Genomic DNA, 25,807 nt, shown 5'->3' with positions numbered 1-25,807 from the left:
TTATAACTCATCTTTGGAGGAGATAGTAATACTGAAATACATCGTTTTCATTTGTCAACTACTAAAATAACACATCTAACTTTATGATGTACGTACTTGCATATACAAAACAATGCTTATGATTGAGATTTGAGACATGCATATACAAACAAGTTAATAAACGAAGTACCAGTATTAGACATTGAACACAACATGTCTATTATATATGCCTTTTAACAAAAAAAAAACATGTCTATTATACTTCATTGAGAAGAATTTAATACACCGGTTTGTTTAGTTAAAATTATTCTACAGTACTTTTAAAATTCACGCGAGTGTTGCCGGATCATCTTAAATGCGATATTAAGAAATTGAACGATGAATGTTGCAGTGTCGGTGTTAGAAATCCACGCCTCCGAGAAGTTTCCAGCATGTCAACGTAAACTAACTGATGTTTTACCATAAAAATATTTAGGCGATGACTCCACGTCTCCACCGATACCTTCACAGACAAATATTACGAATATCTATGCATCAAATAAAAAATAGGGTTAATTAGGAGAATACCACAATTTCGAAAGTTATTTAAGAGAATACCACAACAACATTTTTTCATTGTTTTAGTGTTAGATAGAAAGAGTGAAAGATTTGGTGTAATTTTTTAAAATAGCATGTAATATTTATATTTTACATATTATATTGAACTAAATAATGTTTAATTGTAAACCTAAACCGACAAATAATCTCGTTTTAATTGTAAAATCTAACCCCTAACCATCTCATTTGTGAACTCAAACCGACATATAATTTCGTTCTAATTGTAAAATCTAACCCCTAACCATCTCATTTGTGAACTCAAACCGACATATAATTTCGTTCTAATTGTAAAATCTAACCCCTAACCATCTCATTTGTGAACTCAAACCGACATATAATTTCGTTCTAATTGTAAAATCTAACCCCTAACCATCTCATTTGTGAACTCAAACCGACATATAATTTCGTTCTAATTGTAAAATCTAACCCCTAACCATCTCATTTGTGAACTCAAACCGACATATAATTTCGTTCTAATTGTAAAATCTAACCCCTAACCATCTCATTTGTGAACTCAAACCGACATATAATTTCGTTCTAATTGTAAAATCTAACCCCTAACCATCTCATTTGTGAACTCAAACCGACATATAATTTCGTTCTAATTGTAAAATCTAACCCCTAACCATCTCATTTGTGAACTCAAACCGACATATAATTTCGTTCTAATTGTAAAATTTAAATCCTAACCATTTCATTTGTGAACCCAAACCGATATATAATTTCGTTCACAAAACAAAAATTACATGATATTTAAACAAATAACCTGTAATATATGTAATGGGTATAAAAGTAATTGTATATGAGGAGAGAGAATACATTGTGGGTTCTATGGTAGTTTCTTAAATACTTTTGAAAATTGTGGTATCTAGTGCATATTCTCTAAAAAATATAGGCTTTGAATAGTCGTACAGTATGGTGTAGACTATAGACTAGATAATGTATATCACTATTTTGATATGCAAAACATTGGAATGTGGTATAGAGAAAACTAGTATGAAGTTTATAATGGTACGAAGTTTTTGAGAAATAAAATAAAAAATGCAAACTAACAATGAATTTACATTGGTATAGAGTTGTATGCTTAAATACATATTAGTCTGAAGATTTTTAGTATGTAACAATACATAGTGAATGGTAAATTAAGTGTGGACTAGTCCAATTTTAATCCGGTCCAGAGTAGACTATACAACCATTCAAAACTGGAATCATGTTTCCAAAACATATAAACATTGAATAAGTATTATACGTACTAGTATTTAATATCCTATGTTTTCAAAGTTTAATTACATTGACAAAGATGAATAGTAAAAAAAATTTCGTAATGACAAATAATATTGTTTTAACTATTCCTTTCAACAGTTTGTTTGATTGGTACTGAACCATCGTGTTCCATTATGGTTCTTTTATTGTAAAATTATCTTTTGTTTTTTTTTTGTTTTCTTATTCTCGAAGGTTCAAGATTGGTGTTTTATTGTTTAAAGTTATGACGAGATTTATCTCCGAAAAAAAAAAATTATTAACTAGTTAAACCACCCAGAAATTAACGCATCTAGATTTACTTTCTCTTTTTTTTACTTTTGCATTTTTTCTGGGAACAAATTTAAAGCGTAAAAAAACAAAAAGAACATGAAGCACCAAAATTATTACTACCAACTTTATTATTGCGCCGAAAATTCAAGAAGGGCAGCAAAACAAAAACAAGAAAATAAATAAATCAAGAAGACAAAAAGAAAACAAACACATCAACGATGAGTCACTCGTACTGCGAAATTGATGTAATTGTATATTGAGGAACATGTGAAAGATAGAAAAATTTGGAGGTGGATTCGTAATTCCCAGATCTCTCTCTACACTTCACTGCTCTCTCTTGGAAAGATCCGATCATCATCAATCGTTTCTGGTAAATCATTCTATCTTCTTTCTCTTTTGAAATTTTGGAAATCACGCAAGAGCTCCATTAGCGCGATTTTGATTTTGGGTTTAAGCGTTAAAAGCGTTTTTTTCTTTTCCATGGGTTAGTTAAATTAAATTTCCTGATTTTGTTTTGTTTCCTGATTTGGATGACTTCGGATTGAAGAAGAAACTATATCATTATAACACATCGACGTTACAAGTTCAATTGCCAAAATTAGGGATTTTGATTGTTACGTTAAAGATAAAAAAAAAAAAAAATCTTGTTTTTTTTTTTTTTTGCTTTTGCCAGATTTAATGACTGACTAAGAAGTTGTTACAGCTATCTTTGTTGAGAGAAGAGAGTTGATGTTATCTCTGGCATTCATTCTAATAAGATGTTTGGTGGGAGAAGTCACATACTCAAAGGCAGTGTATCACTTGCCTTGGTTATCCTCATTCTTCTTGTTGTGATTCTCCTTGTTTCCGAGGAAAACCGTCTTAGTACTTCTTATCTCTTTGACATTAAAAGTCAGTTTTCACCTTCTTCTTCTTCTTCTTCAGGTATCTTTTTATATGCTGTTCCTCCTAGCTTTTAGTGTTGGTTATAATGATCCAAACTTTTTGAACTCTTGTTATCTTAAGATATTATAGTCCTATTTTGGTTTTTTCTGTTTCAGTTTGTAACTTTGCAAAAGGGAAATGGGTTAAAGACAGGAAGAGACCATTGTATTCTGGTTTTGAATGTAATCAGTGGTTATCAACCATGTGGGCTTGTAGAATTATGGGCAGACCTGATTTTTCATTTGAGGGTTACCGGTGGCAGCCTCAAGGTTGCAACATGCCACACTTTGACAGATTCACTTTCTTGACAAGGTATGGTAACACACTGTGACACTGTGACTTTTGAGTAATGTATATGATTTAAGTAGATTTGGATTTTGTGTGAATGTGATGTAGTGGAGCAAGTGTTTCAAAATATCTCAGAACTGCTTACTGCAACTTTCTTTTTTTAATATTTTCCAGAATGCAGAACAAGACGATAGCATTTATAGGAGACTCATTGGGACGGCAGCAGTTTCAGTCCCTAATGTGTATGGCCAGCGGTGGTAAAGATAGCCCAGATGTTCAAAATGTAGGGTGGGAGTACGGTCTGGTGAAAGCCAAAGGAAACCATTGGGTGATGCACGTAAATGGAACACGGGTTCAAGGTGAATACCTCAAGGATATTAAAAACGCAAAGGATTTTACAATACACAGCGTTGTGAAGTGGCTTGATGCAGAGCTTCCATTGCATCCACGGTTGAAAGCTTTCTTTAGAACGATATCTCCGAGACATTTTAAAAACGGAGATTGGAATACAGGGGGAAACTGTAACAACACAGTCCCTTTGTCTAGAGGAGGCGAAATCACAGGCGATGATGGATCTATAGATACAACAGTTGAGAGTGCTGTGAATGGGACTAGGATAAAGATTCTTGACATAACTGCACTTTCTGAGCTAAGAGATGAAGCTCATATCTCAGGGTCAAAACTCAAACCTAGAAAACCAAAGAAGGCTAGTAGTAACGTGACTACAACTCCGGTTATCAACGATTGCTTGCATTGGTGCTTACCTGGGATCCCTGATACTTGGAATGAACTTTTCATTGCTCAGATTTGAAGTCTCCAAACATCACCAAAGTTAGCTCTGTTTTGATTCTTTGTTATAGAAAGATTTTTTTAATTCTTTCTGGAGAAAAAGAAAAGGTTCCAGCCAGTTCTTACAAATAGGGGTTTTAGAAGGTTTTTGGAACTGATACATTTACAGATATATATGATTCATATGTGTATCCAAAGTGTAATGATTACAACAATCTGTTTTTTCTATGGAAACAAATCATTTTTGTTAACCGAAAACCCGGTACGAGTTCGGTACGGTTAAAAATTTAATAATTGGAATTGGACCGGTTTACGGAGTAGAAGAAGAGAAGACTCTTTTAGTCTTATGTCAAAAACTCGTCGTCAGAAATTTTCAAAAAGATGGCGAGTTTCGAGAAATTCGAACCCATATTCGGAGAAGTAGTACCCGAACGATCGGATCCGGGTACGGGTCTTCTCCGGCGATGTCTCTTCCACGTCTACGCTTCCGATTCGTATAACTTAACAGTCCATGTCACTGACTTCGTCTCCGGCGTCTGGACGACGATCCTCTCCGTCTCGAAGCTAGATGATATGGTTCGTTTACTCCTTTCTTTTGGTTTGATTGGTTAATCTCAGTGGCTTGTTATTGGGAGGATTGCTCTTGATTTTTTAACTTCGCATACTTGATTTGAAAACAGAGGGATACTGTTGGGATTGGTGGTTCGTGGTCTGAGTTCGTCGATTATACTGTAGCTTCTTTGAAATCAGATAATGTGAAGCTTCTTCTGCTTGGACCAAATTCAGTTTCTAATGGTAAAGTTTCTTCACTGTATTTGTTGTGTTGAATATGATTTGTTAGCTTATGTTTACAAAGCATTTCATTATCTGTGTTGGTATTCTTAGTTTTGTGTGTGTTTCAAATCACATAATTGTTTAGGTGTTGAGATTGCGCGATTAGTTTCTCAGAAGGCCAAAGGAATGCCTCGCATAATAGTTACTCTAACAAAGATGGTGGACTCATCTGCTGCTAGTGAGGCAATGGCTAATCTGTCTTTCGAGTTGTTCAGAGAGTTCAAGAGCAAGCAGCACTTACAAGGTATAAGAATTGTTACAATGAGGTTATTTGGCTGTTCTTGCAAATAAAAAGACTAGACACTCTTCATAGTAGTAGAGAATGCTTATTTACACTATCGAATGTACTATAATATGGGATCCTGGCTTCCGAGGCTGGATTTATTTGGGAAGATAGTGTTAACCGTAAATAAGGGAATTGGTTTTATACTCTAATGTTTTTTCCTTGTACACTTATTTTTTCAATCAGGAGAAGTGAGTTCGTCAGCTGCAGCAACTGATGAAAAGGTATCTTTCGACTGGAAGTTCTAATGGTGTTTCTCTAATCAACAGTTCTTACTTTGGTTGAAAAATCTCGCGGCATTGTGATCAGGATAAGAGGGACGGTGGTACCCATAACCAACTGGAACGAAACTTCTCTGGAAAGCTAGATGTTATGGCTCCATCAACAGATAACCAGCAAGACTCTCCTGGTTAGTCATGTTTAACCACATTTCTTCAACTCTTTGCCCAGAAAATCTTATATGTAAACAATAATCAAAAGTCTTATATGTATACAATGATCATCAACATCACCGTTTTTATCATTTGTATCTTCTGGTTGCAGCCAAGAAATCCTCCCGAGAAGCTAACACAGCAAAACCTGTTAAACGAGTTCCTGCTCACCGAAGGTATATACATATCATATCCTATTGGAATCTCATGCAACATCCATATTAGTATCGATAATCTTGGTCTGAAAATAGCTATGGTTTTTGTAGAACGCGTAAACGCGGTGCTCTTTTGCAGGATTCAGAAGAAGAGGACGGGTGATTGGAACAGAACATAATCTTAGACGACATTTTAAATCCATCATCAGCTCTTAGTAACAAACTGAATCGCCTGGGATGTATACTTATGCTGATGATAGTTTCTCAGGTCCTTTTTTCTCCTCTTTTGGTGATTTGATTTTGTAAAAAGAATCTGGAAGGTTAGCGTAGATTCCTTGTGGACACATACTACAGTATAAGCAATTTTTGAAAGATGAAAAAGAAATAAAGTTGAATCTTCCTTGGTATCATTTATTCATTCATATCTGATGTATCCAATTATATGAACTAAATATTTACACCACATACCAGTTCAGACCAATACAAATATTATACAGTTTCAGTTGTGTCTCAGAAATAAAGATTCTCCTCTTCCATAGATTCTCTAACTGCCTTCAAAATCCATGGCTTGAGTTTCTTGGTGGTAACTATGATCCCTGTCTCATGAGCAAGATACTTTCCTTTCGAGAAGTCTAGAGATTTCCCTGCAGCATCGCACACTACGCCTCCAGCTTCTGCACAAGGTTATGTTGTTCACTTCTGTTTATTAATAATAGTCTTCTCGTAGTTTTCATTATACATTAAAAGTGACATAAGTGGGTATTAAATCTAGATCCCATTATGTGCTTGGCAACATAGCGAGCAACCAATTGCTTTGAAATGTGCATTCAGGCAACAGTTTTTTGCATTGAAAAGGGTTTTGTACCTATGGTGATGATTGAACCAGGAGCATGGTCCCATATACACTCGCGGTATCCACTGAGCGTGAAACGCAAGTATATTTCTGCGTCTCCTCGGGACAAAGCTGCATACTTAGCTTGGCTATCAATCCTTACAGGTAATGCTTTGATCCCGAGTTTCTACTCTAACCGTAAACAGATTGTCTTAGTAGTAAGAATTCCACTTGGTTATAGCCAACATAAGAGCAGACTGTAATAGAAAGAATAAAGTATGTTACCTTTGCAATGGTACCATGGATGAGAATTGGTTTATGGTATGATTCCAAGAATTTCGCTTCTTCGAGATTCTCATTGCTACTCACTTTCACCTGTCAACATAGCTTTCACTCTCTTTAACACTACCAGAAAATTGCAGATTTATCATGGTTTAGCTTTGGATAGGTAAATGATACCTTCTGTGGCGGAGAATTTCCTTTGAGAGGTTGCACGTAAGTCCCTGAACCCGTTGTAGCAAAGAAAAGGCAGCCAACATCTTCGGGGGAAGACTTATCAGTCTCACCAACCGCAGAAGCCACGGGAAGATTCGGGCAAGCCATGACACCGAGCACCACTTTGCCTTCCACAAGCAAGGCTAATCCCACGGCGTATTGCTCTCCTTTTACAAATCTTAAAATGCAGAGAAATTCATTAATCCGGTTTCTAAGGTAAAGCATAGTGAAAGCACACAGATTACAGAGATTTGTTTACCCTTTGGTTCCATCTATAGGGTCAAGAATCCAGTGGCAGCCGCTACAACCGCCTTCTGATTTACCGCAGTCTATAGCGTTTAACACATCATCTGTGGATAGAGGAGAGCCAGCGTACGACTCCTCAGAAGCTAGAGTATCTTTCACAAGCTTTGTAATACCTTCTAGGAATTCCTCACTTCCCTTCTTTCGCAGATCTCCAGTTTCCTGTAACAATTTTTCCCAGACATAAGTACGAGAAAACCCGAGTAACATCTATACTATAAAACCTTGGATAAACGTGTTTCTGAGTAATTTCACCTCTTCGGCTACTAGTGACAGTTTTTCAGGTTGGAGTTCCCTCTCCAATACAAGACTAACCACAGCTTGCGAGCCTGAAGAAACCATGAAGTTAAGACATTTCTTGATTGATTCTAATGAGCAACCGACTCTAGCAAATCCGAAAGTTGAATTTGAATGGGTAAAGCAAACGAGGAGGTACAAACCGTAATCAGCTGCAGTAACCGGACTTCTATCGGATTTTTTCCATACTTGGGATTGCAGCAGAGTCTTCTGCACTTCCTGATTCATTACATTATAAGGTTTGTTTAGTTTCAACGATTCATACAAGCTCCATGCTTTGATTTTCTAGGTCCAAATTGTTACGGTATGTGATGGTATAGTTCAATGGAAGATAAGAAAGTAGTTGTAGTTACCTGACTGAGACAAGCAGCTAGAGAGACGGCTTTCTTTGCAGCGGCTAGCTCCTTCTCATAAGACATTGAAAAGCTTCAAGACTGTATGTCTATAAAAAAAGCTTACTAGTATGGTTTTATTTAGCCAATTTATAGACATTATTATTATATATTTGTGCATGCCACTGGCAGTCGCAGATGTTATAGTCCAAGACTCGAAGGGAGGACATAGTCAACACTGATATATAAAATAGAGTTTCGTGCGGGACGGAGTTAGTGGTGCAAACCGTCTTCCACGTAATGCCAGAACAAGTTGACGTTTAAAAAGAAGAAAATTAAAAGATAAGGAATTATAGAATATGTAGACGTAATATTATCATTTAGAATATTTCACGGATTTTTGTATCGATTTGCATATTGTAATAATAGTCGTTAGAAAACAAGAGTGGTCATTGTCCATAGATCGTTAAACACTAAACAAATTGGATAATCAATACACTAATAAGCTCTCTCTATATGATTTGTCATTTGATATATTATATAAGAAGAAGAAGTTTCGTGGAAGATTCGACCGGAGTGTAAATCATTATCATAATTGTGAAGTGTTCTTCTTCTTTGTGTTAACTCTTAAAGAAAGAAAGGTCTTTTCATTTTGTCCTTTTTTATATGCGACAGAGAAAGGCATCATCTTTTTTTCTATTGTCGAATTAACTAAGTCCTGCACGTAGCAATCGATAGCTACGTTTCACAATTCTTACCAAAAAACATTTCTAAATAGATTCACATATTTCCGATTATTATTAGCATAAAATAAACTTAATTCAACGAGCTTTCTTAACACCAAAACTAAAGATAAATTAGTGTTTTCTTATATATCAAAGGTGAGGTATTTTTTTTTTTTTATAATAAATAGACTGTGTGAAAAGAACACAGATACAGACAGAGTATATATACCCAAAGACAACAACAATAAAAAGTATATTACAGTTTGCGTGTTAGTGAAGTTTAACAGAAGCAGCTTTCTCTTCTTCCTCTTCTTCTTCTTTAATTGATTCTCTTACTGCTTTCAAAAGCCTTGGCAACAGTTTCTGCGTCGTTACAACAATTCCTCTCTTGTAATCAAGATACTTTCCTTTCGAAAAGTCCAACGGATCCCCAGCTGCATCAGTCACTTTCCCTCCCGCTTCTGCAATTTCACACACAAGCATTTGTGTGATCATTGGTTCATGAACAATGGACCAAAAGCTAATGTGGATAAGAATAGCTAAATGGGTTTTACCTGAAACGATGATTGAGCCAGCGGCGTGATTCCATATTGATTCGGGCCTTGGTTTGCGAGTAAACCTCAAGTACACCTCTCCATCTCCTCTAGATAAAGCTGCATACTTTGTCTGACTGTTGATCTTGATTGGTGAGTCTTTTATCCCCAGTTTCTGTCACCAGGACAAAACAGAATCAAACTCAGACCAAATTAACAGGAAGATATATAGATACAGAATGTAAGGAAGATGTTTTACCTTAGCAATGGTGTTATGGATGGGGACAGGTGTGTGGTATGACTCGAAGAAACTCGCTTTCGCGGGATCATCTACGCTGCTTACCTCTACCTAATAGCGCATATTGATAATTTCTTTAGCAATATATATATATATTTTGATGTAAGACAAATTGAAACAGAGTGGTTCTGAGTGATTTACCTTCACAGGAAGAGAGTCAACACTGAGAGACTGGACATAAGTCCCGGTGCCAACCGAACCATAGAAAAGGCAACCGACTTTTTCAGGTGAAGACTTGAGTGTGTTACCAGCAGTTGATGCCAAAGGAAGCTTAGGACAAGCCATTACACCAAGAACTACTTTGCCTTCCACCAACAATGCTAATCCTATTGCATATTGTTCTCCTCTTATAAATCTACAAATTGGAATTTCACAAAAATTATCAGTTTCGAGTTCTCTTATATATGATAGCATTGTGCTTAAGGAAACATCAATAAGATTAGAGTAATTGAGGGGGGGGACTCACCCTCTAGTGCCACCAATAGGATCCAAGATCCAATGGCGACCCTTAGGACCACCTTCTGATTTACCACGGTCTATAGCGTTGAGCACATCGTCGGAAGACAAAGGAGAAGCAGCATATGATTCATCACTTGCAAGAGTATCTTTCACAAGCTCTGTAATGCGAGCCAAAACATTCTCAGCAGCAATCTTCCTTAGCTCACCAGAATCCTACACACATATATATCACATAAACAAAATCAGCTTATAACTTCATTATTATAAATAAGAAAAAGAACCTGCAATTAATGTTTTTTTTGCATTACCTCTTCAGCGACTAAAGAAACAGGTTCGTTCTTGAGTTCCCTTTCTAGTACAAGGCTAACCACCGCCTGCGAGCCTGAAAATAAAAGAACATGTCTTTGTTTTTCATTCATCAGACAAGAGACGATATGAAAAATCTAACATTTAGAAAAAGAAAGAGAGGGGGCTAAAACCATAATCAGCAACAGTAACAGGACTATCATCAGATTTGTTCCAAACGTCAGTTACCAACAGAGATTTCCTCACTTCCTGTTAAACATAACAAGCATAAAGCAAACACATTTCACTTTAGATTAGAACAACCTGACTCATCAAGTCTCTGAGATGAGTTAGTTAGTAGTAATAGAGGTACACAAATCAAAACCCACTGAAATCTCAGAGATATACACAACAAGATTGAAAATTTCAGATCCCCCCATTTTCATTTTGTGATAAAATCAAAATCCGGATAGCAAACCCTAATCAGAAAACACTCAAACTCAGTTGACAGTTTCCAACATTTTTCTTACTCTCTACTTTATTTTATTTATTTCCACAAAAAAAAGAGTTTAAAGAAAACATCTAACTTCTCATGAACACACAATCATCCCCAATGTCAACGACCCAAAAGATAACAAAAAAAAAAAAATGTAAATCGAGAAAGAAAAGAAGAACATATGTGTACACGATCCATTAAAGAGAGGATAGAGATCGTACGTTGCTAAGACGAGCGGCGAGAGAGACAGCTTTCTTTGCAGCAGTAAGCATTTCATCGTAAGACATTTGAATGAACGAAGTTTGAAGAAAGAAACGAAGAAGAAGGAATGAAATGAAAAATCTCAGAGGATTCGATTTTATATGATAAAACCTCTCGAGACTCTGAAGCAACTTCTTCTTCTTCTTCTTCTTCTTCTTCTTTCTTCTCAATTTGTTTTTTAATTGTTTTATTATTGTTTCTTGGTTTTATTTATATAGTACGTCAATAAATTAGTAATTTTTGTTTAGTTTATTTATGTTTTGGGTAGGTATATATATAATAAAATAATAAACATGTTCCAATCTCTACCGTTGTGGAAAAGTAGGCATAGTAGTCCTCTACCGTTAAGAGTTAGAGACAAATGAAAATTTCTCAAAATTAATAATATAATTTTAGTATAAGTTTTTTTAAAATGTTTTTATATATTCTGAAGATTGCAAATTGCCTTTATCTTGTAAGTTAGAGAAATCAGAATGAGGAAAAACATAAATAGATAAACAATCCAAGAATGAATTGGTCCAATGGGAAGATATTTCTCCTTTACAAACAGAGATTTTTTTTTATTTATATTTTAAAGATATATATTGTTTTAGATATTTTTCCAGCAGTAAATGTTAGACTTATTTTGTATTTTTTTTTTTGTTAAGATATAGTATATGATTGTTACTTTTTCATTTTTTTTATATATCACCAAAATGATCAATTTTGGGTTTGTGGATATGTTCAACTTAAAACTTTTTTTTGATATGCTTTTTATTCGAAAGAGATTTTGCTTTATTACAATTCTTATTATTTTTTGTTGTAAAGAAAAAGAATCATAGGGAGAATAGGTTCTTCTTTTTATTTTATCGCCACTCGTCGTCAGATAAATTAATTAGAGCTACACTAACAATTAAATTATGTTGCAAATTGCTTTTTAAGATAATTTTAAATGACGTGAGAACACTTGTGTGGCTCCTCCGTCTCTCCTCATTTGAAAACAGGTTCTTGTGTTGTCATTAACACAAAATATCTTTCATAACAGGGATTAAGACCAAAACATACGGTACGGATTAGTATTATATAATTCGCTTTTAAAATGAGATTATATGCACTTTAATGTGGATTTGAGATTTGTACTCGTCCATATTTTTTATAAAAAAATAATTTGACTAGACCATATAAATGACTTTCCTAAGAACTCTTCATCGTGAATGGGGATATATTATTTGGGAATAAAATCGCGAATTTTAGCTTTTTTATTTTCTTTTCTTGTGGATTAAAAGTATTTTATATGTCACGAAACATATAATACACTTTAAATTATTTACATATATATATGGAAAGATTCTACTTGACGCGCTTACTTCCGTATTAAGATAAAAAAAAGTGGTGTACGCGCTCTAGACACGTCGGTCAATGATAACCTTAAAAGGCCTTTTCCGGCCCAAATTTCCCCAAACTAAACATTCTTCTGCCCATTATACTTAGCCCAAACCGGAGATTCATGTTTTTTTTTTTATTTGAATTACGACGAAGCTATCCTCACTTTTAGTTGAAAGGAAGTGAAACAAACAACCAGTTACTGCTGGGAAAGAAAACAAAGAAGGAGAGAAGAAAGAATCAGAGAGCTGAAGCTTTCTCTTGCTCAGCTATGGACTCACGAACTGCTTTCAAAAGCAGTGGCATAAGCTTCTCATTAGCAACGATAATCCCTGTGTCCAAATCTAGATACTTCCCTTTCGAGAAGTCCAGTGGCTTTCCCGCTGCATCCGTCACAATTCCACCCGCCTCTGTGCACACAAACCAAAAATCCGATATTACACTTATTATCAGATCACATTCGCATCTCGGTGTTGTAACATAAAAGAGAGAGAGAGACAGAGAGCTTTATGTTAACCTGTGACAACTATAGCACCAGCGACATGGTCCCAAATCTTTTCACGGTATCCTTTATGAGGAAACCGTAAGTATATAGCTCCATCTCCTCTAGATAAAGCTCCATACTTTGCTTGGCTATCGATACGTACAGGTGGTGCTTTGACACCGAGTTTCTGTACATAACAAAAGATAATAACACGATCAAATGGATGCACAATTGTTTAGTTTCTTCACTAGAACCACAGAGATGCTATTTACATTGGCAATGGAGCTGGATAAGCCGTGTAGAGAGTGAGCTCCTTCAAATGACTCGAAGAACGATGCTTCTTCAGGATTCTCAACCTTAGAGACTTGTACTTTGACGGGAGACGATTTTGAATCTAGGAGCTGCATATATGTCCCTGAGCCAATCGTAGCAAAGAAGAGGCATCCAATTTCATTGGATGAAGAGTTGTTGCTGTTGGTTCCTGCTATGGATGCTAATGGCAAGTTTGGACAAGCAAGCACACCTAAAACTACTTTCCCTTCCTCGAGCAATCCTAGTGCTACTGCGTATTGATCTCCTCTCAGAAATCTAATATCACCAAACACGTTCAATCACTTTACCAATCTTTCTTTGAAATAAGAAGATTTGTAGATACTTTTAAAACTTACCCTTTAGTGCCATCAATAGGATCCAAGACCCAGTGTCGACCATTTGGACCGCCTTCAGATGATCCATAGTCAATGGTTCTGAGTAGATCATCTGTGGACAAAGTAGAACCATCAAACGACTCCTCGGTAGCTAAAGTTTCGTTCACGAGTTTCGTGATGCGCTCAAGAGTATCTTGAGAACCGTCCTTGCGTAGATCGCCTGAGTCCTATAGAGATCATTTAAGACAATGTAAGTCCTAAAACATAAAACTCAAGATAAGCAATGTAAGTGACATCTAACAAGGTCTTATTAAACTGTTTCATTAACCTCTTCGGCCACCAATGATAAGGGTTCAGAACTGAGCTCTTTTTCTAAGACTAAACTAACAACTGCTTGTGAACCTGAAACTCAACCCAAGACAGATTAAAAGCTTGATTTCATCACAATCTTAGTAAGATTCAAAGAGATCAACTTTTATAAACAGGGAAAAGTTAATAAACTAACCATAATCAGCAACGGTCACTGGACTTTTATCAGATTTTGATTGAACATCTGATTGCAACAGAGCCTTTTGAACTTTCTGAAACAAACCCAAAACAAACAATGACAGATTCTAGCTGTTAAAGAATCAAAGACATGCAAAGAATCAAATGAATCATTACACTATATCACTAGAATCTAAATCCCAATTACAGATGCAATACACAACATTTCAAACGAAATTAGGAAAATTACAAAATGGGTATACTAAAGAATCAAACTTTAGAATCTGGGTAATGATTAAATGTGGGGAAAAAACTGAGAAAGAAGAAAGAACCCCTAACCTGACAGAGACAAGCAGCGAGTGAAGCAGCTTTCTTAGCAGCATCAAGCTCTTTCTCGTAAGCCATCGATGATGAAATAACTCTGAGAGTAACAAATGAAGGAGGAAAAGACTTGATTCCGAATACAGAAACGAGAGGGTTTGGTGAATCTCTAGGTCTCGTCTTTACTGATGCAAATGATTGAAGCGGAGCCTTGGCTATTCGAAAACAATTTATAGACATATCTTTCGCCTTTTCAAGAAGATAAATCATTTTCTGATTTGCAGAGACATAATTATTACTTTTCTAAATTTCCCATTTACACCCTCGTACTTATTTTATTCTCTTAACTTAAACCATAAAATTTATTTTATACCAAGAAAGACCCAAATTGATCCGTTGGCTTAGGGGTCCAATGTAGCACCAATTGAAAGAACAAAACCAAACGGTGAAAATCATAAAAATCAAACCTTTAATGATGTTTGTAGTAGACTGGTTGTTGAGTTTTGTGCTAATGGCTGGCTGGCTACTCGCACGTGGATGTTGTGATTGAAAACATGGTGAACTTATAGGTGGTGAAGATATACAAAAAGGCTTTTTGATGATTATAATAAAGCCCAAATGATTCTGGGTTTTATATTTTGGTAAGCCCAAATCATTTTCTTCGGACAAAAGCTTCAGCTTTTGCCACGTTGTCCACGTTAATCTTTTTTGTTTTTTTGGGGTTTAGGATAAATCATTAATGGCGCAGAAGAGAGACCAAATAAAAATGGTTCTAGATTGATGATGGCGTGTGAGAGAGCAAAATACGCTTTTGATTATTTGCCGCCGCAAGCAAAGGGGGGTCACGTTCCACTAACTTTCAAGATTCAACAAAACCCACTCTTGTGTTTCCTTTTTTTATATTTCTTCATATTCCTCTTTTTGTGTTATCTTTTTCAATAAACTAATCTTCTGTAAGAAGATAATCTCCAGGAAAAAAGATTTCTTTTTACAAAAAAAAAAAATAAAGATTCTGTGAGAAGAAGTCTTTTTGGGTTTTCAACAACCTCCAGGTTGAATATATATGCTTTGGCACTTAGTAACAGTGGCTTTTAAATTCTGATTTTTGATTATTTTCTTCTCAAGAAGATTGGGGCTTGTGCTACAGAGTTTTGCAATGAACAGAGGGAATAAAAGTAATCAGCAACCTTCATATATCGCTGATCATTTCAGCAGCTTGGATCAGGTCTCATAACTTCACCAATCTATTTCTTTGATTTCTTGATTATTGAATCTTTTTTTCAAATTGATGAGTTGGATAAGAAGTATCTTGTTGTGCACTTTGCTATATTAGGTGATAACTTCTTTGAGAGAAGCTGGACTTGAATCTTCAAATCTGATTCTAGGAATTGACTTTACCAAGAGTAATGAGTGGACAGGTAATTTTTGATTTTTTAAGAAAATGCTTCACATGTTGATGAGACGACTCAATGGTTTTAGACTTAATGTTATGAATCTCCAGGAAGATATTCATTCAATAGAAAAAGCCTTCATGCCATTGGTAAAAGACAGAATCCATATGAGCAAGCAATATCTATAATTGGTCGTACTTTGTCTCCCTTTGATGAAGATGATCTTATACCTTGTTTTGGTTTTGGCGATGGTAAGTTTTCTTACTAACTTGCTTTCAAGATGAAGTAGATTCAGAAAAGTTCTGAATGGCTTCAATGTATGTATCCCCTCCTCTTCCTGCAGCAACAACACGCGATCAATATGTATTCAGCTTTTATCCCGAGAACAAAAGCTGCCAAGGATTGGAAAACGCTGTTAAACGATATAGAGAGATTGTTCCACATTTGAAGTTATCTGGTAATTTCTCTTACTGCAAATTTATCATAAGGACTCTTTTATAGTAAAAGATTAATCTGTGTTTTTGCTGCACAGGACCTACCTCGTTTGCACCGGTTATTGATGCTGCCATCAACATAGTTGAGCAGAATAACATGCAATACCATGTTCTCGTCATTATTGCAGATGGTCAGGTTACAAGGAATCCAGATGTTCCACTTGGTCGACTTAGTCCACAGGAAGAAGCTACTATGAACTCTATAATGGCAGCTAGGTAACTTACTACTCAATAAGCTTAGATTCATGATAATGTAATTTATATTCATACTAATTTTCGGTTAAAAATTCCAGCCATTATCCATTGTCAATCGTCTTGGTTGGAGTAGGAGATGGACCATGGGATACAATGAAACAGTTCGATGACAATATCCCTCACCGTGAGTTCGATAACTTCCAGGTAGATTATAAGAGAACCCTGAATAGCAATTGCATATTTTCTCGATATGGTGATTCGTGACAAAACTCTGTTCCGTTTTATAGTTTGTAAACTTCACAAAGATAATGTCGGAGCACAAAGATGCGGCTAAAAAGGAGGCTGCTTTTGCACTTGCAGCTCTCATGGAGATCCCTTTTCAGTACAAGGCTACATTAAGTCTCAAGTAAGTGAGAGTAAAGTTTATACCTTAACTTCTTGTATCACTGTTTATAAAGTTTTATTGCATTAGATTCTTGGAAAGTTGCAAACCAAAACCAACCTACGATTGTGCTTATGAACAGTAGAAAACCAGAGCGCAGTTCTTATCTGCACCATAAGCCACTCCCGCCACCACCGGAGGTTATAGAGCGTGACAATGCTATTAGATCGGTGCCACATCCTATGACAGAAACTGCAGAGAAAAGTGACAGAACAGGTCCTGCTACAGCGCCGGTAAATTCTCTTGTTTCTTTTTTTTTTCGCCTTTGTTGGGTCTTCTTTTGTTAATGAGTACACACTCAGTTTCTCTGACACTGAGATTTACATTCATTTTTAAAAATAAGGTATGCCCGATTTGCTTAACGAATCCAAAGGACATGGCTTTTAGCTGCGGTCATACGGTAAGTGAAATTTATAAACAAAAAAAAGTACACTTTTGTATTTTCTATGAACTGTGCTGCTTCCAGATTGGTTTTGTGACATTTCTGATGCTTTCGATTTCAAATGAAGACATGCAAGGAATGCGGCGTGGTTGTCACAACATGCCCAATGTGCAGACAGCCTATAACAACAAGGATAAGGCTGTACACTTGACTCAGTAAAACTCTGGGAAACTCAAGGACGCTAGAGATGAGGCAAAAGACATATGGTTAACTGGTTACGCACTTGAGATTCATGTTCATACTTGTGTAGCACCTTGTACAGTCCAACCATAAGAAAAATAATACCTAAATCTTGAGTTGTAGTTCGTATGTATTTGCAGTGGCCGTGAAGTTCTATGAATTTAATGAATTCCCCAAATTCTTAGCCTGCCGAAACTAGGAGATATGCAAGACAACGAATTCCCTCTGTATTAATCAAAAGCTACGTACAAAGAAGCAAAAGATGTCCTTTTTATAACATCCCAAAGCCTATTAAGACCTACAAGTTCTAAACATACGGAAGATTTAACAGCAAAGAAGCCAATAGAGAGCTCAAAACAACCTTCTATTTAGAAGCTCCAGCGTTCGAGTTGTTGCTTGGCCACAGCCATGTCTTTTTGTGCTTTCATTCTCCGGTAAAATATAGGACAATCTCGACTGTCAAGACCAATAAGAAATTATGATAAAGTTGGATCAGAAGTCAGAACCTATGACGGTATTATTACCTATCCAAAGACTAATCTATTTAATATAGATATGGGAAAGATATATAAGCAAACCTGGTGCACAAGACATCTTGATGGAGAGAGCCTTGACACTCCTGGCACTGGGTCCACAGCCTCCCAAAAACTTCTTCTAGGTCCGCCACTGAATTTTCACGAAATATTTAAATATTCCTGATAGATCAAGTCTATAGAAACGAGAATAACGGTAGCAATGTAGCATACCTTGAGACACGTTTTTGCAGTACAACTCGGCTTCTCTTCCCTTGCAACTTGCGCATAGTGTTCCATTGCTGCTTCAAGTTAAAGTGAAAATTGATAAGCAGATACCATATATGGAATCAGATAAACAAGATTGCAAGAACAAACAATCAAATGATAAGGAATTTGGAAGACATAGAAACAAATACAGATCAGGAACTGAGAATCAAGGATCACGTTGAACTTGCAGGATCCTAATATTCTTCAAAAGTGAACATGAACAATAACGTAGGCAAGGAACCACAATGTACCTGATCGGAACTTTGCAGCCAACACAGCTCAGTTGTTTCTTAGCAAATTTCATTATGCCGCTGTTTGAAGGAGTAGCAATTGATATTGACCTAGTGTGACTTCCGTGGAGAAGTTCCTTGCTAGCATTTTTCAAGACTGGCTCAAAAATCCTAAGCAGTGGCTGAAAAAAACATCTGCTTTATCTTCCAATTACCAGAATAGAGAGTATAGAATAAACTTATAGACAAACCCCACTTCAAACTGACCTTGCTAATCTGATTCTCCAAGTAGTAATTTGGGTCTATAGGGATGTTATTTTGTAGCACGTAGATAGGATCTTCTGACCGTTCATAAGCCTATTTGATATCAAATGAGATAAGCACGGTAGAAGATAATGACCTCAAAAGTTTATGAAAAACTATAAAAATAAGGTTGACACGAAAGCTACCTTGGCACCTTTAGCAGCTTTTATAATAACATACGGCACTCGATCCCCAACATTTGGCGCTGTAGCAGCATCCCTCTGTCACATATGAAAGCAAACACTGTCATATTTCACATGATAGGTCATCAGACACCGTAAAATAGATCTCAGCGTCAGAGAAACCTCTGTACATATATTCACCAAAAGAATGAAGGAATGAAAATCTCCCTAGACACATTTGTACATGTTTCTTGACAAAAGGAAACGGTCAAGAGTTATCTTAAAATATAATGAAAATGCTTTATCATGTCAATGATAGATGAAAAAATAAAGAGTACCACAAACCTTACGCATGCGTTCAGCAAGTTCACCATGAGCTGATTTAACTTCATAATCATCTCCTGCTTTCGTTAGACCCTATGATTTGAGAAACACATCAGGAGCATTATAGGTTGATTCTTGTGTTAGTTTTCACAGATGGCTTTAATCATGACCATACGCTTTCAGGCAATACAACTTCAAATGAAAATAAATCAAGCACAGCATATTACCTTTGTAATCACCAAAAGTGATAAGTCAATACGGTTCATGAGAAGATCCGAAATGGTTTTCTTAACATACTCAGCTGCGCCTGGAACATCTCTATCAATAAGAATTTTGTTAAGACTCTCAGTCACGAGGTTCTTAACCAGTAAACAATTATCTCTTCGTACTGTCTCGATTCCTGCCAGAGATATTTAGTCAGAAAATAAATAAGAGAGAAGCTGTGAAATTACAAAGATTTACCTTTGGTGTCCATTTTGTCAAACTGTTGAGGATTTGTCCATAGCAAACCAGCATACCTCTTCTTGTTAATCAGCAGATAGGGGAAATAAACCTTTTCAAACTCCAATTTGATGGGCTTTATTGACATCATACACAATCAAGAAACATAGAACGATTCAGCCTTGTTATATTTTGTTTTCAGGAAAATCACGTAATCTTGCACCTCTACCCCAGGGATTAGGGAGAAGTTTATGATATACTCCTAGCAGAAAAAAGTTACTTACTTTGATAAAAGTTCCGCTAATATGTTCCGCAGCTTCCCTCCCCAAGTTCATCGCAGTTTCTACATCCGATACTCCAAATTGCACCATGACTGAATCCGTGTCTCCATAAATGACCTAATACGTCATTATCCATCAAGTTCAATAAATATAAGAAGAAACATATACCTCACTCTGTCTTTTCCATACAACAAGTAATTATTTGAAAATTTACCTCTGCATTGTATTCATACCCGCCTAGTGTTGTGAATTTATCTTCCACAAGTTTCTTCGTTTGTTCAATCATCTGACGACCTTCAGAAAGATACAAATCCATCAGAATAAACCTATAAGGGTACATGTCTAGAAAAGTTGCAGTGCTTACAAAAGAAATACCATAGCTAGTTACACTTGAGGATATTTCTAAGCATGGTAACTGCCCAATAGTGGCTCCCGTAAACCCATAGACAGAATTTGCACTGATCTGAGACAACAGTAGAAAGCAAATGTAAAAGAGCAGTTTACACGAGAAATATTGTTCAAAATTTTCAGAACATTGAAATCATTTTTCTGAATGACTAAATTAAATAAATTGACAGTAAGAAGTTCACCTTCAATGCCAACTGCCTACCGTCTAAAACAGCCTTTGCAAGGGGGTCCTTAGCCTCCTAAAATGGACAATGCCAGTTACAGTAGTAGTAATTGAAAGCTGTACACAGATACGCACATACTGCAAGAGTTTCTTCAGAATCAAATGTTTAGTTTACCTTTAAATCTGCTTTGGCTCTTTTACGGGCAGTAAGAAGCTCTTCGAGAATTTCTGGAAGTATACCCTGAAATGGATTATTTGCTTTGTTTATAAACTGTTGTATTCCCTGAATTAATGAATTGGTCGTGTTTCCTGAAAGAAATTATTCAACAGGATTTGAGGTACTTGAGGATAGTTAATTTAACTAAATGTCGCAACCTTTTGCAAGCTCTGCTTAACAAATGTGTCCCCTGATGGAGTTCTAGTGACATGTTCAGGTGGAAGATTCAGTTTGCGTACATCTTCAGGTGTCACCTTCAAAGACAAGAACATGGAATGCTCCCAAATTAAGAAGGTGTATAAACAACAGATGATAAAATAACTAGCAGTTAAAACGGAAATATCAAAAGAATTACCAAGGTGCAGTAGCACAGATTATATGCCATCATAATTGACGGGTACAGTGAAGCAAAATCCAAAGTTGCAATTGGTTTTTCATAGAAACCTGTTCTTGCTTCTAAGACCTGAATATCATTTGAAACATCCAAAACAGCCGACATGTCAGAACAGTGGAAGTGTTGAACTAATACAAAGGACAGGCGAAAAATAAATGTTAGACCCGTAAATCACCAACTTACAGTTGCGCCTTCATAAGTTCCTTGTTCGGACCCTGACTGTTTAGCATTCGGAAGAACCATATTTTTCTGTTTAGCTTTCCTAAGAAGCTGAGATAGAACCTAGAAGCAATATTTGAGACACTAAATATCAGCCACCTTAGTAAACTTAAAAACATATCCAGAAACTATTAGTTGAGAAATACCTTGATACTCTGTCCTCTAGCAAGAAGGAAGGAAATAGGGACACCAGTTACACGAGCCATTTCGACATAATTATATATAAACATCAGTTTGTCCAGAAGCCTCTGAGGGAGATATGCATCCTGTAACAGCAAAGAGGAACGTGGTGACTTCTCTTAGTATTCAGTTGATGGACTATTAATAGAGAGATAACAGAATTAGTGTCTGAACATCCTTTCACATTTCCTTCAAAACACATTATTCTGTGTCACTAATATCGCTAGCAATTGTCAAAAGTCCTTCAAACCTACATCACATTCATAATGCCCAAAAACCTCATTATGAACCCAAATGATTAAGTAAGGCTTTTTACAATGTTCTTATCTACAAGGGTCCTCTTGCTACACGTACACAAGTATAAGCAGAGAAGTAAAAAAGAATAATAAACACATCGATGTTCATCTTTTACACTAGGAAGGGTGGGAGTTGGACAACATGCAATAGGACTTTGAGGTAGTTAGACAAGCTTGATAGCTAGTTAGAAAATCTTAAATTTGTGTAATAACAGGCAATGCAAGAGGACAAAGGCAGCAATAATCCAGAATAAACGAAAGTACCTTCAAACAATAAACAGCAAGACGCCTCCTGGTTTCCGCATTCCCATTTTGGAGATCAGTTATTATAGAATGATGGACATCCTCTTTCTGAAGAAGAAAACCAGGTAAGCCACATGGAAAAATAGAAATAACAAGCAATTCAACATAATTACTCGGTTTCACCTGCTCGGAAAGAAAGTGAGCTGAGACAGAATTCAGCGAATAAGAACTTAATTTGTGGTCTCTATGTATTGCCTACAATAATTACATGACGAGTTAGGTTGATGTTACAAACAAACAATCTAAGGATGACTAAACCAAAATGATTGTTGACGACAGAAACCTGAATCAGGTCAAATTGAAATCTTCCTTCAATTGTGGTTTCTTTACTTTCCCTTATCCCTTGTTGTCTGAAACATGACACATATTAATATGGAAAGCAATATGATATCATAACATGCGAGGTTGAAGAACTCATGAGCCACAGAAAGTATGAAGCATAACAGAAAAAATAAAGAAGAAAGTGAGGGAAAATTGCAAGCAACCAGCTACTCCTACATCACCTCGATGAAAATGTTGAGTCTCTGATCCGGACCCTACTGTTCTTTACACGACCAAGAAGAGGAAATTCCTCTATTCCTAGTGTTGCAGCTCTCTGAGAATAAAAAAAACAGAATATTTTATAGGTAATAGATTCATCACATATACACCATACAGCACAGCGGCGCATAGCAATAATACATATAGAATGCTATGAGAATGAAAAGCACGCTTCTGCTAACCATAGGTGATAATAATTTGTCAATAAAAGTAAAAGATAATCTTCAAGTACCTCAATCAGGTAAGGTAAATCGAATTTGCAGATGTTATAACCAATGATGATATCAGGATCAACATCACGAATCAAATCCTGCAGCCAATACATCTTATACATCAGCAGAAAACATGCTTCACTAAGCCCACAACAATATTGCAGTGGCAACATAAAGTTTACTGAATCTTTTTCACGGAGTCTTCCCAGATTTATGAAACTGTAATAGAACTTACTTTTGCAAGCGAAGGTGCCAAAAAACAGATAAAGAGAAAGTAAAGCACATCTAAGAATGAAAGAGGATAAAAGCAAAAACAGTACCCTCCAAGCAAGCAAGACTTCTCTTTCTGTTTCAAAAGACATGACATCTACGCCTACGATTGGAGCACATGACTTAAGAGTCATGACATTGCGTACAAATGGGTGATCCTCTCCCTGAAGAGTAACAAGGTTCGCTATCTAGAAAAAGCAAAGAGAATGTCGTTTCAAAGGGAGTGCGAACAGAGGTAATAAGTAAGGGATATCATAATATAACAAAAACAGCTAACCTGGATTACAGGATCATGCTTAGCCTCAGGAAAGTGTCCTTTACGACCTGCGCACTCAATATCAAAACTTAGTACACGGAAGGGAGCCATTTTTGAGTATTCACCTTCTGCAGCATGACTGATTAGATCTGAGTACCTAAACCCCATGTTAAAGAAAGCAACGACATAATATAGAATATGTTACTAGATAAACAAATTATTGCCCCAGAAAATAAATTCAGATGAGGATACAGGCAATGGAACTCCAACTGGCAGTATGACAAAGTTCTTGCGTTCTTCTTATATTTCCCAGTAGGTACTTCAATCCAATTTCCTCCGACAATATCACGATCAACCATGAAACGTAGAACGAAAAGAATATTGCTCTCAAATGTTTGGAAGCTCTTCATACCCAATCCATCAATTTGTAAGCCTCTATCAAGGATACCTACCAATTAAATCATTGCAATTACAAAAATCAGTAAAGGAGATAGTAGTAAACCCATAAAGCACAAACATTTTGGGAGTCATACCGCGACAGCTGGCTACCATAGTCGGTAATGCAACTGTAATCTTCAGAAAATTTTGGGATTTTTGCTGTTGGTAATACATAATGCTTCTTTTCTGCACCATTTCTATACGACGGACAAACTTCGGGACCTTGGCATTTTTATTGGATTCCCTCATCCTTCCCTGAATGAGTCAAAATGAGCTTTAAAACAAAACAACATACCTCGAGAATAGTCATCTATTTGGCCTGCATATTTAAATACCTCGAGAGTCTGATGGAATTGAGAAATATCGTCAGGTCCCATACCAGGAGGGCAAGCAATGTAGAAGTAGGGCTCAAATCCATGAACAAAGCAACATACACTGTTACCTGACAATATACCACAAATGTAAGCTCAGATCCAACGAAATCGTTTCCCCATGTTGAACAAAGAGCAAAAACACTAACCTTCTTTGGTAACCCCAAACATCCTAATGATTGGAGCTTGCCCTGAAGAACCCGGTAACAGCTCCTTATGAGTCTCCGAAACTATAGAGTCAATCTCCAATTGTTGGAAAACTAATAACATTTAAATCGAAGTGTTCAGCAATTTCCCAGCAAAATCACAAGATGAAGAATAACCCAAAGACGAATTAAGAAAAACACTCAACTGATACTCTGCGAATTTGAGAGATAAGCAGGTGAGAGCGGAGGTCGAGCCCAAGCGGAAGAACGCGATTCACGCTCCTCGATGTCACGGAGAATTAGGGATTCTTCGTCGTCTTCGCCGTACAAGAGAGCCTCGTCAAGAAACACGTCTTCTTCCACCATAAAATCATCTTCTAGGGTTCCGATGGCCGGAGATGGTGTTGAATTACCGGTGGCTCGATGCTTTATCGCCGGTGGGGGATTTGACGGAGGCGGTCGCTTTTTGGAATTGCCGCCGCCTCTATTCATGTTTTTCGGGTGAGCGGGAAAAAGATGAAGAAGAACGTGTCAGTAAGAGCCCTCGCGAAGGTCTGAGAGAAGAAGAAGTGAAGAGTATAGAGACTACTGTGAGTAAATTCCCGCCAGTTTTAAGGGTTTTGCTATGTGAGAGTGAGACTAGAGAGAGAGAGAGAGAGAGGCCATGTTTTTCCCAAACCGAACTCGAAGACCCGAGGACCCGAACCTAAACGATGCCCACGGGTATACATATATAGGAACCAATGGTGTAAAAAGCCTATAACCGAACCCGCCCCAAACCCGGATTTCGGGTCGGGTCGGTTCCGGTTCCGGTTCAGGTCCTCGGGTCCGTTTTTTTGCCCAGGACTACTAGAGAGAGAGAGGCCATGTTTTTTTAATGTGAGAGATTTTTATTTGGGAATTTTTCTTTAAGTCCCTAGACAAATGCTACTATTAACTTTGTTTTGTGGTCGCAATTATTTTGAATTTAATCTGATGACCAAATGAAATATGTTTAAGTGCTTCTAAGTATGAAGTTTTTTTTTTGTCTTGACATTATACGTATGAAGTTTGAAGTCAAAGAATATACGAGTAATTGTAAAATTAATAGAGACAATCTTATAAGAGAGGTCTATTGTGTGATATAAACTGAATCGTTGTTCATTGTTTACCCGGTCTTCAAACCTCTCCTTTAGGGATGAATCATGACACGTTTATACGGTTTGATTCATAGACGTCTACTATTCGACCTCTTTTTAATACATTTTGGTATTTCGTTACTAAGACAATCGATGGTAACACTTTAGAAGCTAAAGGTTGCGGAGTCAAATGTCAGGTCGGACCTATTTTGTGGTTATC

At 36.5% G+C, this 25,807-nt stretch overlaps 7 protein-coding genes and 1 long non-coding RNA gene across 12 annotated transcripts; 4 read left to right on the top strand and 4 right to left on the bottom strand.

Moving 5' to 3' along the window:
* LOC104742043 (protein trichome birefringence-like 14) lies at positions 2,233-4,361 on the top strand. Of its 2 annotated transcripts, none has more exons than XM_010463006.2 (4): positions 2,233-2,479; positions 2,813-3,033; positions 3,150-3,345; positions 3,496-4,361. In XM_010463006.2, the coding sequence occupies exons 2-4, from the start codon at positions 2,868-2,870 to the stop codon at positions 4,130-4,132; spliced, it is 999 nt and encodes a 332-aa protein (XP_010461308.1). In that variant the 5' UTR covers positions 2,233-2,479; positions 2,813-2,867; the 3' UTR covers positions 4,133-4,361. The 2 variants fall into 2 exon arrangements, with proteins under 2 accessions (XP_010461308.1, XP_010461314.1); XM_010463012.2 differs by having other exon boundaries at positions 2,783-3,033.
* On the top strand, positions 4,460-6,210 carry LOC104742012. Of its 2 annotated transcripts, none has more exons than XM_010462981.2 (7): positions 4,460-4,686; positions 4,791-4,905; positions 5,030-5,188; positions 5,414-5,451; positions 5,537-5,636; positions 5,771-5,834; positions 5,953-6,210. In XM_010462981.2, the coding sequence occupies exons 1-7, from the start codon at positions 4,492-4,494 to the stop codon at positions 5,990-5,992; spliced, it is 711 nt and encodes a 236-aa protein (XP_010461283.1). In that variant the 5' UTR covers positions 4,460-4,491; the 3' UTR covers positions 5,993-6,210. The 2 variants fall into 2 exon arrangements, with proteins under 2 accessions (XP_010461283.1, XP_010461275.1); XM_010462973.2 differs by having other exon boundaries at positions 5,925-6,210.
* On the bottom strand, positions 6,201-8,258 carry LOC104742027 (SAL2 phosphatase). Its single transcript, XM_010462991.1, has 8 exons — positions 8,094-8,258; positions 7,884-7,959; positions 7,699-7,772; positions 7,400-7,605; positions 7,105-7,318; positions 6,931-7,020; positions 6,679-6,832; positions 6,201-6,487 (listed from the first exon to the last, which is right to left on the bottom strand). The coding sequence occupies exons 1-8, from the start codon at positions 8,157-8,159 to the stop codon at positions 6,324-6,326; spliced, it is 1,044 nt and encodes a 347-aa protein (XP_010461293.1). The 5' UTR covers positions 8,160-8,258; the 3' UTR covers positions 6,201-6,323.
* On the top strand, positions 7,539-8,587 carry LOC104742038. The gene is made up of 4 exons (XR_760413.1): positions 7,539-7,630; positions 7,714-7,875; positions 8,030-8,176; positions 8,265-8,587. It is a non-coding gene; the product is annotated as an uncharacterized LOC104742038 (long non-coding RNA).
* On the bottom strand, positions 8,935-11,302 carry LOC104742002 (probable SAL3 phosphatase). Its single transcript, XM_010462962.2, has 8 exons — positions 11,090-11,302; positions 10,567-10,642; positions 10,396-10,469; positions 10,095-10,300; positions 9,770-9,983; positions 9,590-9,679; positions 9,352-9,505; positions 8,935-9,258 (listed from the first exon to the last, which is right to left on the bottom strand). The coding sequence occupies exons 1-8, from the start codon at positions 11,153-11,155 to the stop codon at positions 9,068-9,070; spliced, it is 1,071 nt and encodes a 356-aa protein (XP_010461264.1). The 5' UTR covers positions 11,156-11,302; the 3' UTR covers positions 8,935-9,067.
* LOC104741992 (SAL1 phosphatase) lies at positions 12,596-14,692 on the bottom strand. Its single transcript, XM_010462950.2, has 7 exons — positions 14,448-14,692; positions 14,128-14,203; positions 13,951-14,024; positions 13,644-13,849; positions 13,248-13,563; positions 13,009-13,162; positions 12,596-12,901 (listed from the first exon to the last, which is right to left on the bottom strand). Exons 1-7 carry the CDS (start codon positions 14,667-14,669, stop codon positions 12,732-12,734), a joined length of 1,218 nt encoding a protein of 405 aa, XP_010461252.1. The 5' UTR covers positions 14,670-14,692; the 3' UTR covers positions 12,596-12,731.
* Positions 15,184-17,738, top strand: LOC104741974 (E3 ubiquitin-protein ligase RGLG2). Of its 3 annotated transcripts, none has more exons than XM_019238490.1 (11): positions 15,184-15,481; positions 15,577-15,654; positions 15,763-15,847; positions 15,931-16,071; positions 16,164-16,277; positions 16,353-16,530; positions 16,608-16,713; positions 16,797-16,915; positions 17,034-17,184; positions 17,295-17,351; positions 17,461-17,738. In XM_019238490.1, the coding sequence occupies exons 2-11, from the start codon at positions 15,586-15,588 to the stop codon at positions 17,542-17,544; spliced, it is 1,104 nt and encodes a 367-aa protein (XP_019094035.1). In that variant the 5' UTR covers positions 15,184-15,481; positions 15,577-15,585; the 3' UTR covers positions 17,545-17,738. The 3 variants fall into 3 exon arrangements, with proteins under 3 accessions (XP_019094035.1, XP_010461242.1, XP_010461234.1); XM_010462932.2 differs by having other exon boundaries at positions 15,185-15,481; positions 15,558-15,654; XM_010462940.2 differs by having other exon boundaries at positions 15,184-15,654; positions 17,037-17,184.
* On the bottom strand, positions 17,779-25,173 carry LOC104741965 (DNA polymerase delta catalytic subunit). Its single transcript, XM_010462914.1, has 30 exons — positions 24,676-25,173; positions 24,473-24,583; positions 24,288-24,394; positions 24,048-24,207; positions 23,767-23,962; positions 23,536-23,671; positions 23,309-23,446; positions 23,009-23,086; positions 22,740-22,831; positions 22,520-22,586; positions 22,360-22,431; positions 22,198-22,284; positions 21,604-21,723; positions 21,422-21,520; positions 21,200-21,307; positions 21,003-21,098; positions 20,803-20,868; positions 20,647-20,703; positions 20,432-20,519; positions 20,271-20,350; positions 20,060-20,173; positions 19,797-19,911; positions 19,562-19,734; positions 19,356-19,427; positions 19,035-19,109; positions 18,853-18,942; positions 18,607-18,767; positions 18,320-18,387; positions 18,152-18,239; positions 17,779-18,029 (listed from the first exon to the last, which is right to left on the bottom strand). The coding sequence occupies exons 1-30, from the start codon at positions 24,959-24,961 to the stop codon at positions 17,942-17,944; spliced, it is 3,288 nt and encodes a 1,095-aa protein (XP_010461216.1). The 5' UTR covers positions 24,962-25,173; the 3' UTR covers positions 17,779-17,941.

This window comes from Camelina sativa, chromosome 2, assembly GCF_000633955.1.
Source record: "Camelina sativa cultivar DH55 chromosome 2, Cs, whole genome shotgun sequence".
NCBI classification, from domain to species: Eukaryota; Viridiplantae; Streptophyta; class Magnoliopsida; order Brassicales; family Brassicaceae; genus Camelina; species Camelina sativa.
Note: the sequence above shows the minus strand (reverse complement) of the source record. Positions and strands in the feature narration are given on the sequence as shown.

What these genes read in the sequence shown, in the direction of transcription:
- LOC104742043 (XM_010463006.2), top strand. Translation starts at nt 2,868, where the DNA reads ATGTTTGGTGGGAGAAGTCACATACTCAAAGGCAGTGTATCACTTGCC. An exon ending in TTCTTCTTCTTCTTCTTCAG is followed by an intron (nt 3,034 to 3,149) that starts GTATCTTTTTAT and finishes TTTCTGTTTCAG; the next exon opens with TTTGTAACTTTGCAAAAGGG. An exon ending in AGATTCACTTTCTTGACAAG is followed by an intron (nt 3,346 to 3,495) that starts GTATGGTAACAC and finishes AATATTTTCCAG; the next exon opens with AATGCAGAACAAGACGATAG.
- LOC104742012 (XM_010462973.2), top strand. Translation starts at nt 4,492, where the DNA reads ATGGCGAGTTTCGAGAAATTCGAACCCATATTCGGAGAAGTAGTACCC. An exon ending in TCTCGAAGCTAGATGATATG is followed by an intron (nt 4,687 to 4,790) that starts GTTCGTTTACTC and finishes ATTTGAAAACAG; the next exon opens with AGGGATACTGTTGGGATTGG. An exon ending in CGAGTTCCTGCTCACCGAAG is followed by an intron (nt 5,835 to 5,924) that starts GTATATACATAT and finishes TGGTTTTTGTAG; the next exon opens with AACGCGTAAACGCGGTGCTC.
- LOC104742027 (XM_010462991.1), bottom strand. Translation starts at nt 8,159, where the DNA reads ATGTCTTATGAGAAGGAGCTAGCCGCTGCAAAGAAAGCCGTCTCTCTA. An exon ending in TGTCACTAGTAGCCGAAGAG is followed by an intron (nt 7,606 to 7,698) that starts GTGAAATTACTC and finishes AAATTGTTACAG; the next exon opens with GAAACTGGAGATCTGCGAAA. An exon ending in TCCATGGTACCATTGCAAAG is followed by an intron (nt 6,833 to 6,930) that starts GTAACATACTTT and finishes CGGTTAGAGTAG; the next exon opens with AAACTCGGGATCAAAGCATT.
- LOC104742002 (XM_010462962.2), bottom strand. Translation starts at nt 11,155, where the DNA reads ATGTCTTACGATGAAATGCTTACTGCTGCAAAGAAAGCTGTCTCTCTC. An exon ending in TCGCCGCTCGTCTTAGCAAC is followed by an intron (nt 10,643 to 11,089) that starts GTACGATCTCTA and finishes TATGTTTAACAG; the next exon opens with GAAGTGAGGAAATCTCTGTT. An exon ending in TGGCTCAATCATCGTTTCAG is followed by an intron (nt 9,259 to 9,351) that starts GTAAAACCCATT and finishes GTGAAATTGCAG; the next exon opens with AAGCGGGAGGGAAAGTGACT.
- LOC104741992 (XM_010462950.2), bottom strand. Translation starts at nt 14,669, where the DNA reads ATGTCTATAAATTGTTTTCGAATAGCCAAGGCTCCGCTTCAATCATTT. An exon ending in AGTGACCGTTGCTGATTATG is followed by an intron (nt 14,025 to 14,127) that starts GTTAGTTTATTA and finishes GTTGAGTTTCAG; the next exon opens with GTTCACAAGCAGTTGTTAGT. An exon ending in TATCATTGGTGGCCGAAGAG is followed by an intron (nt 13,850 to 13,950) that starts GTTAATGAAACA and finishes TGATCTCTATAG; the next exon opens with GACTCAGGCGATCTACGCAA.
- LOC104741974 (XM_019238490.1), top strand. Translation starts at nt 15,586, where the DNA reads ATGAACAGAGGGAATAAAAGTAATCAGCAACCTTCATATATCGCTGAT. An exon ending in TCCACATTTGAAGTTATCTG is followed by an intron (nt 16,278 to 16,352) that starts GTAATTTCTCTT and finishes TTTGCTGCACAG; the next exon opens with GACCTACCTCGTTTGCACCG. An exon ending in CTTTTAGCTGCGGTCATACG is followed by an intron (nt 17,352 to 17,460) that starts GTAAGTGAAATT and finishes TTTCAAATGAAG; the next exon opens with ACATGCAAGGAATGCGGCGT.
- LOC104741965 (XM_010462914.1), bottom strand. Translation starts at nt 24,961, where the DNA reads ATGAATAGAGGCGGCGGCAATTCCAAAAAGCGACCGCCTCCGTCAAAT. An exon ending in AATTCCATCAGACTCTCGAG is followed by an intron (nt 24,208 to 24,287) that starts GTATTTAAATAT and finishes TGACTCATTCAG; the next exon opens with GGAAGGATGAGGGAATCCAA. An exon ending in TGACAAAATGGACACCAAAG is followed by an intron (nt 19,735 to 19,796) that starts GTAAATCTTTGT and finishes TATCTCTGGCAG; the next exon opens with GAATCGAGACAGTACGAAGA.